This window comes from Salarias fasciatus, chromosome 17 (assembly GCF_902148845.1).
Source record: "Salarias fasciatus chromosome 17, fSalaFa1.1, whole genome shotgun sequence".
NCBI classification, from domain to species: domain Eukaryota; kingdom Metazoa; phylum Chordata; class Actinopteri; order Blenniiformes; family Blenniidae; genus Salarias; species Salarias fasciatus.
Genome location: NC_043761.1, coordinates 13,277,304 through 13,290,772, shown reverse-complemented (window position 1 = coordinate 13,290,772; position 13,469 = coordinate 13,277,304). Strand labels below are relative to the sequence as shown.

The window sequence follows — 13,469 nt, the reverse complement described above, 5'->3', positions numbered from 1 at the left end:
AGTTATAATGGTTTTGCACTTCATTGTGCAGAAGATGTTTTGGACCACCCAGACCACAAATCTGGATGGATGAGGTTTGGATTCAAACCAAGTTACAGTACAAACTGCGGTTATGTTCACACAAGACAAAGGGATGGGATGGAAGAGTGCAACTCCATCAATCATCAGGGTTGTCACAGAAAAAATATAAGTTATCTGGAAAATAATAATAATAAAAAAAAAAAAAGCTTACAGGGCTATCCAGAAAAAATATAAAAACCACACCCAGCTGTGGAGTCCAATCAAACACTTGGTAGCAGACATTCCTTCAGGTGGACGCTGTATTCCTATTGGAGCGCTAATATCCTTCCAGATATAATTATAAACCAATGTTTTGCATTTGATAAGGCAGCAGATACATGACTCAATTACTCAGCTGAAGGGCTCGTATCATGTTTCTCCTTCTTGCTGATGCTGAAACAACACATCTTGAAACACCCAGCAAGAAAAACAGGGCTCATGAGAATTCATGCAAAAGTGATCGTTTAAATCTGAGGGTGAAAAGGTAATCCAAACATCCACACCCAACGGTTTTCACCCCTCTGAAATCACGGAGGACCGGATAGAGAGATAATCTCTGCAGAAATGTGGATGAAAGTCTCGATTTATAACTATTCAAAACACAAGAATCCCCAGTCTCATTAAAAGCTATTTACTAAATATGGATTTGTCTATATATTCTGGGGATTAGAGATGTTCCTTAAAATACACACCTCGTGCTTGCGATCGTCGTTGGGCTTCTGCAGCTGCCAGTAGATGAGCGCTCGCTGGGACTTGGGGCTGCACTCCAGGAACATGGTGCTGTTCTCCACGCCGAACACACTCCTGTCCTCCACGCTGCCTCCCAAGCCGTCCACGTCATCTAAACCAACCAGAGTACACACACGGAGTGGAATGAAGCGTGTGTGGCACAGACAGGAGATGAGAGTGTATTCTGTTGTTTCGTACCGTGATGCTGGAGATCTGAGCACTGGGAGAGAGGATCTCCATTTCTGATGTCTTGTCGTCTGGTTCGCCTGTGAAGAAATTACAGTTAGAGTAAGGAGGAGTTGAATAAGGGTGAACTCCATCACCTCAGAGTGAAAATATCCCAGTTTTGTTTTTTCTGGTGGGATTAACCCCACAACCCCACAATTGGATGAAGAGACATCGGATGTTTGGATTTTCTGTATTGTTCAGTTTCAACCACTAGGGGGCAATGTTACCCAATGGCAGAACAAGTGAGCATTCAATCATCAATACTTTACTGTGAAAACACATGGGTGAGAGAAAGAAAAAAATAAAACTATGAAAAAAAAAAGCATTAACCCTGGCAGAGTGTTAAAAATATAAACCTGCAGAGCAGCCGAACACCATGTTTCATTACTTTCTGATGAGCTGTTATTATGAAACACATACATTATTGTTTTGTCCTTGAAACGCCTTGTAAAAGCAGCTCCGCTCTTTGTCCTCTCCACATAAAAGTCCACCGTGCCATTTAGCTGTTTTACTGTGAAGGCGAGGCGTTCTCCCCGCCCGGCTGTGCTGACTTGTGACGAATGTCTTCCCTGCTACTGGATGTCAGGCTTTTAAATTGTTGAAGAGCACTGAACAAATCAAAACAGGCTCGTGAGAGAGAGAATAGAGCAGGTAGGGGGGGAAAAGAAAAGGGATTGGAGGTGGTAATAAAAGGGGGGAATAAAAGTTGGGGTTTGCATGAATCATCCCTGCACGCGTCCATCATTTTTACTTTCCTGTCTCAACTTCTTTATGTCAAAAATATTTGGACACTCCTGTCCGTCTCTCTCGCTTTCTGTCCTTCCCCCGTACATTTCCTGGGCTGACATTCCTGTCTTTTTGGCTGTCTGAGCACGTGCGGGGCCGAGTGTCTGGTTCTCATTCTGGGAGGGAAAATATTTGCAGTGCGGAGCGGAGCTGAGCGGAGCTGGCCCTGGCCTCAAACCGTGGGGTGTGCCACCTCCTCTGTAACCCCGCCAAGCTGGAGTATACCCACTGGCCTACTTCTGCCGGTGTGAGAAGTTCTGGATGAATGAGACGCAGGGGTGTAGAGCTATGTGAGGGTTTGTGTGTGTGTGAAGGCTGAAGTGGTCACCTCTAATCCCGCTGGATACTGCAGAGGGTAATTTGAGGGTGTGTGTGTGTTCATACCTCCTGGCTGCAGGGTGAAGTGGTCAGGCGGCTCCTGTTGGCTATAATTTGACGTGCACGCCTGTGTATTCACAATGTGTTTTTTTTTTTCTGTGCATGCGTGTGAATCTTGGCTGTAGGTTGATGGAACCGTGGCTCAGGACAACTGTTGCTGGCAGTGCATACTTGGTGCATACTTAATGACTGTATTTTGTGTCTGTGCAACATTCGGATTATTCCCATGTTCGGATGTTTTGGCAGGTGCCTTGCGTCTGTTTTTTTTGGGGTTTTTTTGCACTTGTTAAGAGATAGGTGGGGTTTCGAGGTGAGAGACACAAGGTTCAGGATGCCTCAGGGATGCATAAGGTTCCCAACCAGTTGTTTTAAAGCCAAGTGTGAGAGCAGAAAACAGGTGTACTGATAACTCCCAGGTGTGATGACATTACACCGAGGCAGGATGTTGTTGCAAAGGAACGAGAGGGCTGAGGAAGCCCGCCGGGAATAAATACAGGGTAAAAATGAGTGTTTAGTGTGTGCAGGCTCCTACCTCTTGGCAGTAGGAAAGTATCTCGAGCACTCAGCACCATCCCAAGCACAATAAGGGTCCCGGGCCAGGCAGCACTCGGCGCAAGCTTTCCCATACACCTCGCACCGGTGTAAAGACATCTGCGATACACCCAGCGCCGAGCCAAGGTACAGCTGTTGCTGTGAGAGCCAAAGAGACAAAAAAAAAAATGAAACAGTCCTGAGCGGCTCATTTGGAAAGGTTCATGAAAAAAGGTGGCTGTGGGTTCAGTTCTCAGCAGGCACATCGGCTGTCTTTATTTCTGGTTGTCACTCTTTGCTTAAAGGCCCAGATCTCCTCACTATATTGTTGCACTTGGACTTATACCCTTGTCAACAACTTTTCGGATCGATTATGAGGTGTGAAAACAAGCTTTTACCTGCTTGGTTGACAGCTCCATCGCGGTAATGGCAGTAGGCTCCTGTACAACACAAACACAGCCCAGTTACCATGAAATCATTTGAAACTGTGTATTTTTAAAGGCGCAGCTTCATGAAATGCTGCCGACGGTGATTTTCAAAGTCATACCCTAAAGACAGTCATCTCCTCCAGCACAACCTCCTCTAGGTCGTGCCAGCTCTCTCTGGGGATCGTCACCACCTTCAGCACCGTTCCCATATCTGAAAAATACAGTACACAGTCACATTGATAGATTTATTCAGGTCATCGGTGTGGAAAGTCTATCAGAAAAAAAAAAACACACACACACATCGAGGCGTAAATCAACATACCTGTGCCGATGAACATCACGTCATACTGCCCGTCCTCCGCCTCCACTCTGTCCACCACCAGCTGAGAGAACTGGTAGTCCACGTCCGTCCGCACCATGATGGGACGCCCCCCGATCGGGTGAACGGGGTTGTACATGGCAGGGTGCCCCCTGGCGAAGGTGATCACGTCATCCGGGAGGTCCTTGGTAGAGTCAAAGCCTCCAAATGTCTTGCTGGGGCACTGGGATGGACAAAATGTGAACATATATTTCAATTTTACTTTCAATCTCTTCTTCAGTACAAAGTAAATTGAGGTTTGTTTTTTTTTTTGTGATATGGATGGACTCACTGTGCCAGGGCGAGGATAGGGAACTCTCCCTTGGAAGGGCACCCATTGGTAGTTGGGTCCATCTCTGTGGGCATAGGGACCCAGGAACACCCTCCTGATGTCTGCCATGTTATACATACAGACTGCTGAGCCTTTAAAGATGTTACTGTGGAGGGGAAAAAGCAGAATGAGATGAGAAACAGAGGGATGAAGAGAGGAGGAAGGAGCATCGAGCGGTGAAGTAAAGACAGATGAGAGAGATAAACAAGTCGCTCACTAGACAGGGATTAGGAGCTTGAGAAATACTGAGGAAAGATGACAAAATGACCCTTCAGCGCACAAGGATGGAGAGGAGCAAGGTTGTCATTATCTAAGTATAGGAATGAAAGATTGGAACTTCTCTCTGATTGCTTCCAGCCTCTTGAGAACAGACAGGAATTTGGGCACACCACCAACAAAGCGAGAGACCTGCTTCAGAGCATATTTGAAATCCCTTCCAATATTCTGTGAGCATTTGCTTGAGCCAGATGGGTGGATTTTGCTTCCACTAGCCAGACGAGGTCCAAAACAGGCAAGGTTGATCAATCCTGCTAAAATAGGGAAGTGATGAGTGTGTTTTTTTTTTCCCTCAAAAAAATTTATAGTCTGTCGTGGGTCATCCAGGAGACAGCGACTGACTCATTTGGTCAGGGTTTGGGAGTTCCACTGAATATTCCAAAATATATGTAGTCCAAAATCTTTAATAAAATATTCCTTTTGGAGATTGTGAGTGAACAAGCAAATATCAGAACGTCAATAATCTTTTTATTCCTGTCATGTCCGCACTGACGGGATTTCTCATGCATACTTCTCATGACCATTTCTTCACAACCATTACTATCCAGCGAACTCCAAAAGTTCCAGAAGGAAGACAAACTTAAGCTTTGCAGATATATAAAATCACTAAAAAAAAATCCCCCAAGGACTTCCGCAGCATGGCCGTCCAATCACAGATGAGGTTCACTGACGCGTCATGCTTTTCTAACTTGAACATCTCAATGCCATCAAAAACACGCAGTACTATTTGACTGCTATTGAAAGCTGAACTGATCTAAAAAGGGGGCAAAGCACCCACTCACTGCACCTTTTTTTTGGCATTTCAAGAGCCATAAAATGAAAAGAAATCTTGGCTTTGTATTCATAAGAGGTTTAACCTCTCACCATATGCAATGAGATCTGTTTGATGCTGTTTTGAATCTGTAATGATTTGCTTTGATTGGTTCAATAAGCCAAAGTTTATTCATCAACTTTATAAGTGTCACTTTTTTTCCAGTGGCACATTTTCTTTTGAAACGGAAAATCTCCTGCGCTTGCAGGAACCAAACGCCTCAAAAGACTCAAGACGTCCTTTGTCCTGCTGACTGCAATGGGAAGTTGTATCGGACTAATTAGGGATGTGGCTGGCATACACACAGCCGACAGAACTCACCAAAGCACGGAAGATGAATGGATTAGCATTTGAAAATGTTAATTACAGAGAAATTCAATTAACTCCGGGGGCAAAAAAAAAAAAAAAAAAAAAAAAGACGCTCCAATATCTGTTCTTAAAGACGAAGGGCGAACATGTGTTTGTGCGGATACAGGCACGGAGGGGGGAAAGAGGCGTGTGAATTCACCCCCCTGAAAAATGCACAAACACATCCAGACACATGCGCAGGAGCACAATCAAACATTGATCTGTCAGTGGAAGCTTCTCTGCGCCTCATTAAGCAGTGATATTAAAAGCCGGTCCCTCTGAATCTTTGCTCTATTCATCTCTGAAAACCGGCCACTTAGAAAACCAATTAAACCACTCTAATTCCTCAATGCCCCATAATTGAATTTTAAAATATACATGTATGTGTGTGAGTGTGTGTGTGTATGCTGAGATGTGGAGGTCGGTGTACACCCACCAGTGCGCACACCCACCTCTTGGTCTGAATGAGCGGCGCAGAGCTGAGAAAAGCCAATCGGGTCTGGTGATGCAACGCTCTTGTCGGTGTGCATTAGCTCGCGCCGCTCTCCTATTCAGCTTGTCTTATCATTAGCTGTGATTGATGGTGAAGTGTTTGTCCTCCATTCAAAGCGGTTCACAGACGACGCTGGACACAAAAATACCCCCCCCCCCCCCCCCCCCCCCACCCACCCGCACTCCCCTGCCTCCTTCTCCCCAAATGCAAATTCGTCATCATCATGATAAGTGCCACCATCTGTGCCGTTTCAACTCGCTTATCTGCTTTGCCCCATGCCTTCACCTCTCCACATGCTTCAATAGAGCCACACCCGGCCTCTGAAAACCCCATTCATGTCTGGGGCGGCGGCCAAGGGAGAAACGCGCGTTCCTGCAAAGTGAATATCATGTTTCTCTCGCTCCCCCCCTTGCTCCATAATCTGATTTCCCTACAAGCCTGCCAAAGTTTCAATGAAAAAGAGGGACAGGTATTGAGAAATGGGGGAATCGGATAAAAGCAATTTCCAATCTGAGATGAGGGGAGGGTAGCCATCGGAAGGGAAAGCAATCGTAAGACACCTGTAAGTGGATTATGGCTTCGCTGTCTGGGAATTGGATGGCACACTTGGTTGCTTGTAGCCTGTCATGTCATTGAAAATGGTTGGGGAATTACAGATAAAGCGATGGAAGAAAGGATTTGAAAGGAAGAAAAAAAAAATCTTGAAAGGAAATATGAAGCACGTGTGTTTTTCAGATAGAGAGGGGGGGAAAAAAACTTGTCCAGGACTGCTGCCCGGTGAATATATATGAGCTCTTTCCAATCTCCTAGTAACAAATCACCAAAACAAATATGATACTACCAGATCTGTCAAGCTACTCGACAATCTGAAGCTTTGCACGTACGTTTTGGAGGTCAGTTTGGAAAAGATCTGCAGAGAATAGTACCTGGATGTGGTGAATACAGCGTAGATGACTGGATTCTTTGGGTCCTTGGAGCTCATGAGAAACACGTCCTCTAAAAATCAAAGACGACAGTGAGATTTTTCAGTTGGAAGTTAAAGAAGACTGAGGTTACATTTTCCTCACGCGCAAATAAAGACTTCAGACTCACGCAGTTCGTCGAAGTGCGTATCGATGCCATTCACCCCGGGGACTGAACACATTAGCCGGGCCTTGAGGAAAGTGGTCCACTTGTTCACGAGGCTCCGATGACCTCCCATGTCATTCTGTAAAAAAATATGGACAAAGGTTTGTAGGCTCTCATCCTCAATAAGTAATTTGTCCCTGTGTCAAGTGTGTGGACGTGAGAAATGCATTCACAGTCAGACTTTTAATTGAAATGATTTGTTTTTGGTTGTGTGTTGTTACCTTACACAGTTGTCCTATCCTGGCGATGGTAGCCTTCCCTGTGTGCTCGCCGTCCATCGCATTCTCCTTGAAAAAGAGGAAGATCTTATCGTCCTCGGGGTTGTCACTCTCAGGTATCAAGTGCACACCTATGAACCTGGGGTCTAAGAAAAGAGAGAGAGACTCAGTAAACCTGAAAAAAAAAAAAGTCACAAAACCACACACAAATATGACTTTACAATCCCGCCCCTGCACCAATGGAAATCCTTTCACCCCTATTTCACACCTCTGAAACCAATCCCTCCTGATATTCTGCAGTCACGGCTCAGTAATAACAGCCATTCACTTTACGCCGTGGTGTTACAGTATCTGACTTTACCTCAAGTGAGCGCTCCAGATCCAAATCCCACATAACCCCTGTCTCTAGACCACATCCTCGCAAACACACATGGCTCTGATTGTCCGGGGGGTAACACTTGAATAAATTTATCCTGACTTTAAGCGCAGGAGGAAATCAAAGCTAACACGGGGTGGCCGGGGGGGCCGTCGGACCGGGCAACCTCTCGCTGGAAAGGGGACGTAAAGCGTCCACAGTCACCGAGGCGTCGTAAGGCGTAAAACGAGCCTGCGCCTAAGAGCCCGGGGGTTAGCCGGCGAAGAAACAAGCAGTGCCATGTTACGGCTTCATAGCCGTTCAGGATATAGAGTAACTGTGAAAAAGGAGAGTGTGGCCAAAGTGGGAAGCAGATTTATAAGTCCTGGGTGGGTGCGAGACCTCTGGTGTGAATCATGTGCCCCACACACACACACACACTTAGTGCTGCTTATTGTGAATATCGGCCATAAAATATACATGTTCATAAGTTTACTCGTGTCTGCGATCGCATTTAAAAACAGGCTGCTGCCAGAGTCGCCAACTACTGAGGTCATACGATCCATTACGTTTAATTCCCAACAAAAGGCCACTTTATTCAGGGGAGGTTTAATCCAACAACCATAAGACTGCGGGGGCATTTAAAGGTGACAGGATGTGTAAATAAAATCTTTGACTCTGGCCTACTACAGCTAAACTGCAGTTTAACCCTAAAGCCTTTTAAAATCAACCGCTATTAAAGATTCAATCCCAAGTTTCTCCCTTTGTTCCTTCGAGTACCATGTAGTCTTGTTGATAAAAGCTCAATAGAATATCCCCATCGCAGTAATCCATGCAATTACAATCCCCTCTTTGTGGAGAAGGCGTTGGATTTTGCAGAGTCGAATGGATACAATCCCCAGCGTATTTGTTTGAACAAGGTGAAAGATCGATGGGGATTAACTCCATAACAAAGCTTCCTCCCTCAGAAATCGCTCTTTATTAATATGTCAGGGTAATCAGCACTGCAGAGGCCAGTGTTTGTGATTTTTGGTGGCGCTTGGGGGGGATGTGGGTGGTTTAGAGGAACTAAGAGGAATTTGACTCCACTACAGGAAAACAGCTGAGACAGAGGATTAGTTCTGTGGGAAAATGGGGGGAAAAGGGATGGCACAGCTTGAGGGAAAGGTCCGAGCTGACCTTTCGCGGCTCCATAAGTCCTCCTCAGTGCCGAAAGATAGCCAGACAGACTGAACGGTCAATAACCCTCGCTGCGGTGCTAATCTTACTAGCGCAGGCAAATCCAGCGACTCTGTGAATGGGCTGCGATATCTGATGTCGGCGCATGAATGGAGGTGATTGGAGACTTGAGGCCTGTGAGAGAATTTAATGCTTCAAAGTCTTTTGCAAAGCTCAATGGTATCCTTTTTCCAAATAATGGCCAATGACTGGAACTTACAGACGGTCTGAGTGAAAGGTTAGATGAATGAGATTTTATTTTTAAATCATAAACACTGTTAAGGCAAGTTAGTCAACCTCTCAAAATGTTTAGTTTTCAATCACAGATGTTTTAAGAAAGCACAGCCCCGGGGACAAACAATTCCTTTCATTTTCATGCATTTTATTCGGTTTACCATTCAGCCATCTTGAATCATGCTGCTCGGTTCTGATTGGATGATGATCTCCTAGCGTACGGAAAATAGCGAAGTCCCTTCCCATGAAATCAGCAGATGTGCCAGAGTACAGTTCTCCATCTGCCAGTGAGAAAGGGATAGAGAGTGAATGCTCTGACGTGAATGTGTTTTTCCCAGAGCTAATAAAAAAAGAAAAGCGCATGACTCACCAATCAGAAGTGAGGCAGAGAGCATTTTGGGGTCGTAGGGGCTTTTCCCGCGGCCGTTCTCGAAATGCGAAGCCAGGCGAAAGATGTTGTCCTGTGGTGAAGGAGGGTCAAAGTTCAAAGAGAGGGCAATGAAAGCCACATTAAGCCTGGTTAAAGGGACGTTTATAGCCCGCGCTTCAAGTTACAACATATTCTCCTTATAGCGCACTAGATTTGGAATCAGATGAAAAATTTGTCGAGCAATAATTAAACCTATTCTGCTGTGGTTACAGATCAACAGGAGTTTCTGCAACTGCTTCATAAAAGCAAAAATAATTAAAAGGTAAGATCACAAACAAAGCTGTCATTAAGTCCAGAGTCTTTTAATAAAGAAAACACAATAAAAAAAAAGAAAAAGAAAGAAGATCACAGTCAAGTGAACACATGCAGGCTGCACTTTAATAAAAACTAACTAGAAACCATGCTGGTACACTGATTAACCTGTTATCCTTTATCATGATCACTGATTAAACTTTCATGTGAGTTACATGTGGTTCAATATCCAAACAGCTGTAACTGAATCATGTAGTGACCACTTTTTTCCCCTCATGTTCCCAGAGGAAAAAAAAAAAAAAAAAAAAAAAAAACACGGATGAGACCATAGCTGATTTAGAGAAAGCAAATGTCTGTGTTAGCAGATGCTGCGGCCGTGGCAGACTTTCTAATTTGTTTACTGGAGCGCATGTTACGAGGGCAAATTTCCTTTTGGATATAAGTAACTGATTAAAAAGCCACAACATTTGGTGGTATTCAACCACCAGACACATTACCTCTGCCCTCTTGCCCATTTCCAGATAAGCACAGATGGGGTGAAACGCTCCTGTGCCGCAGATGTACAGATGGGTCTGGTTGTACGGCTGGAGCACTCGGATGAAGTTAGAACACTCTTTCTGGAAAAAAAAATAAGGAAATAAATAAATGAATTAAAAGAAGACAAAACACTCACAGTCGCGTGCATACATACAAAAAAAGATAATTTAATGCAGCTGGCAAAGAGATCCATATGGATTTTGTGAAAGTGAAACCTGACTTTATTTATGCTGTAATCTTACCTAGCTTTGCAAAACAGACAAAACTTTGGGGATTTTTAAATGCATAGTTCCATATTCCCTCCTACATATCATAAATTAAGTTTTATTCTTTATAAAAACAGAGTTGACATTTTTAAAAGAAGAAAAACCCTGATGTGCTTTCTATTAGTCTCGCAGACTAATAGAAAGCAGGGAATGAACAGGAGTTAGAAAAAAAAAAAATGGAAGCTTAGTTGAGGGACTTTCCAGTTTGAAAAGACTTGTAAAACTGTGTCTCCTTCAAGGAAATCCCACCTGTATGTCAAATCAGGCAAGTCGGCCATGAATCTCTAATGATCCGTATGTTTGAATCTGCTGAAAGTATTCGGGCTGGCCCGGCAGTGCATGCTGATAGTCCCACTGGTGTGAGCCTGTTTATTAAAGTGCTAATCAACGGGATTGGTTAATGTAGGAGGGCTATTAGCAGCCTTGAGGAGCTGATTCGGGCACATGTGTTTAAGAGATTAGGCTGGGGTTTGACTAATTATAAATACACGCTGTACATCCACCTCACAAATAAGTACACATTTGCTCAGGGATTTGGAAACACAACCCATATCACATCAGGCAGCCAAATTATCATCCTCCCTTCAACACATGTATCTGTTTAGCCTTGTGGAGCTCACAGACATCTCTCTTTTAACGATGTCCCTCATCAGGCTTCAGCTTGGAGGAATGACATTTTCCAGCACAGCGTCAAATTAGCTGAGATCACACACTATCCAGAAAGCTGCATTTTGTTTCATTAGTCAAAAAAGAAAAGAAAAAAAAATATGTTGACACAGCTCTCACTCTGTTTCTCTTCCATAGTAATAAGCTTAAGGGGAAAAACTTCAGGATTTGGAACATAGACTGATTTCGATTTCTGTTGGGAGTCGGGGGTGAAAATGGAGCCAACAGCTGGTTATCTCAGCCAGCCTGCTAACAAAGCCTGAAGGTCTGCCAGCATGTTTACTTCATCTGGATAAATAACACGAAGAATGATCATTTGTTTTCCTTTAAGGGAGCCAGATGATGGACCCCAGTGCAAGCGGCAACATTTCTCCTTCTCGATTGAACAATGAGGTGTTAAAAGTGCAGACAGGTGGATTTTGTTACTTCAGCTAACTACCAGCGTGTAGTCTGTGCAAAGATTCCCACCGGGAAACACGGCTGCTACTAATCTTGTCATCAAACAGTGAGCATAAAAGTGACGCATTGCTCTCAGATGTAACGTTAAAGTTTTCTTTCTCTGTTATCACGAGCCCCACTGTGCCAACAAAGTTCGCACGCTTCATCCACGGGACTGCTGCGGGGCTCACGGAGGAGGATGAACGCGTCCTGCGGCCGACCTCGGCCCCGCACGGCTGTGTTCGCTGTGTGACTGTGTAACTTAATGACTTTCCCCTCTGTGTCTCCTACCGCTGAGCAGCAGGAGTCCCCCACACATCATTCTCACGCCCTTATTAAGCGCCTTTCATCAACTGGCTTTTAATCCCGCTCAGGGTCATCTCTGTTTGGCTTGTCTCATTAGCTATGTGGGAGGTAGTCTGCACCTAAACCCTGGAAGACGCGAGTTACGGTCACTCAAATGTGCACCTCTGCCTTGCCCTCAGGTGGAAAATGGTTTCCCCTGATCTCAAAGCGTATCATTATGTGAAAACCACAATGCCCACAGTGGATAAATGAGTCATTATTAGATGGGATTAATGAGTCACTTTGGACTGGGTGGAATGACTCTCCATGACAGAAATGGGTGGACGGATTTGCATTTGGGTTTCTGCATATTTGACTGAGCTGAGTGAATTTTGAGTCTTAAGGTGAAGATGATGAATGCCGTGGAAATATAGGACAACCTCGAATGATTAGTTTTCCTCGAGTCTCTTTAAAAGTTGGACAGCTAATCAGAAATGACATCAGGGAGATTTATGAAACTGTAAATCCACACTCGGCTCCGTGAAACCCTTTGTTCGCTCGGGCAATTGCAACAACATGGGCCGTGTTACACACTCATTTTTGCAGCGGGATTGCGATACAGCCATCAGGCATTTTGAAGGGGGCAGCTGTTACATTTGTTCTATGGCTGTAAATTGTGGTTTGCAGAAATGCATCACGCTGGGAGCCCTGAATGCTTTAGTAATGTGCTAATCAAGGCCTCTCCGCACTGTCCTCTGTCTCTGCTCTCACTGCCTCACTTTCAAGGATAAACATTTTCACAGCACGCAAATACCTCATCATTGAATTTTGTGCCATTTTCTGCAGCCAGAGCAGCTTTCCTCTGCGTGAGCGAGCGAAGGTGTAGTGTTGCGCGTGCGGTTTTGACTCTGTGTCTACGTCAAACCGGCAAACCCCGGCGGTGAGTTGGACCCCAGTGGAACCTCTGCGATTTAGAAGAACTATGTAATTCTGGATAATCCCAAATCCCCGCAGCCCTGCACTCGAGACTCATCCAGCCATGAAATTAGGATCAGATACAACGCAGAGAGGGGCCTTTCCAAACAGCGGAGAACGGAGGTAAAATACACTGACGCCGGCGTGCACACAAACAGAACTGGTGGCATATAGTGTGTGTTCAGCAAACTTGTCCAGAATGGGACATGTGAGCTAACACGCCGCCCCAGATAACGGGAAGTCAAACAGAGCACTCCCGCGTGAATGTGCGTGCGCGCACGCACTCTGAGGCGCATAAATAAACACACTCCCCAAATGTAACTGTACATCACGGGAGCAAATAGCCTCTGCGTCATTGTCTTGGTGCCAGTGACACACTGTGTACACTTTAATGTGGCCAAACATCTGCTGTACAGCCTGTTTTTGTGCATTTAGCCAAATGTGTAACAACAGAGTCCACTGTTCCAGAGGTGAAGTGTAACACTGCGACATTGGATAATTTCCCATCTTTTATCAGCTATTGTTGTTCTACAGTTGCCAGACCAGGCGGCTTTTTCTATACCGCGTTGTTTTTGGAACATTTAGTATTATTTTAAAGAAGAAAGGACAGAGAAACACGCAGGAATAATACCAGTGCAATTAGGGGAAGTAAAAAGCAATGGTTACAGGGAGAAGCTCAGATCATGATGCCATCATGAATGTAGACTTAC

The 13,469-nt window shown here is 44.8% G+C and overlaps 1 protein-coding gene across 1 annotated transcript in view; it reads right to left on the bottom strand.

Moving 5' to 3' along the window:
- The window catches only part of sema3aa (sema domain, immunoglobulin domain (Ig), short basic domain, secreted, (semaphorin) 3Aa), a 30,587-nt gene that overhangs the window by 1,631 nt on the left and 15,487 nt on the right, over nucleotides 1-13,469 (bottom strand). The window contains exons 4-16 of the mRNA XM_030113227.1: nucleotides 10,090-10,209; nucleotides 9,281-9,371; nucleotides 9,072-9,191; nucleotides 7,107-7,249; nucleotides 6,850-6,964; nucleotides 6,684-6,753; nucleotides 3,791-3,935; nucleotides 3,463-3,682; nucleotides 3,260-3,351; nucleotides 3,111-3,152; nucleotides 2,714-2,871; nucleotides 988-1,055; nucleotides 753-901 (exon numbers count right to left, since the gene is read on the bottom strand). Of these exons, the coding sequence (XP_029969087.1) occupies nucleotides 753-901; nucleotides 988-1,055; nucleotides 2,714-2,871; nucleotides 3,111-3,152; nucleotides 3,260-3,351; nucleotides 3,463-3,682; nucleotides 3,791-3,935; nucleotides 6,684-6,753; nucleotides 6,850-6,964; nucleotides 7,107-7,249; nucleotides 9,072-9,191; nucleotides 9,281-9,371; nucleotides 10,090-10,209 (1,533 nt within the window). The remainder of the gene's footprint in view (nucleotides 1-752; nucleotides 902-987; nucleotides 1,056-2,713; nucleotides 2,872-3,110; nucleotides 3,153-3,259; nucleotides 3,352-3,462; nucleotides 3,683-3,790; nucleotides 3,936-6,683; nucleotides 6,754-6,849; nucleotides 6,965-7,106; nucleotides 7,250-9,071; nucleotides 9,192-9,280; nucleotides 9,372-10,089; nucleotides 10,210-13,469) is intronic.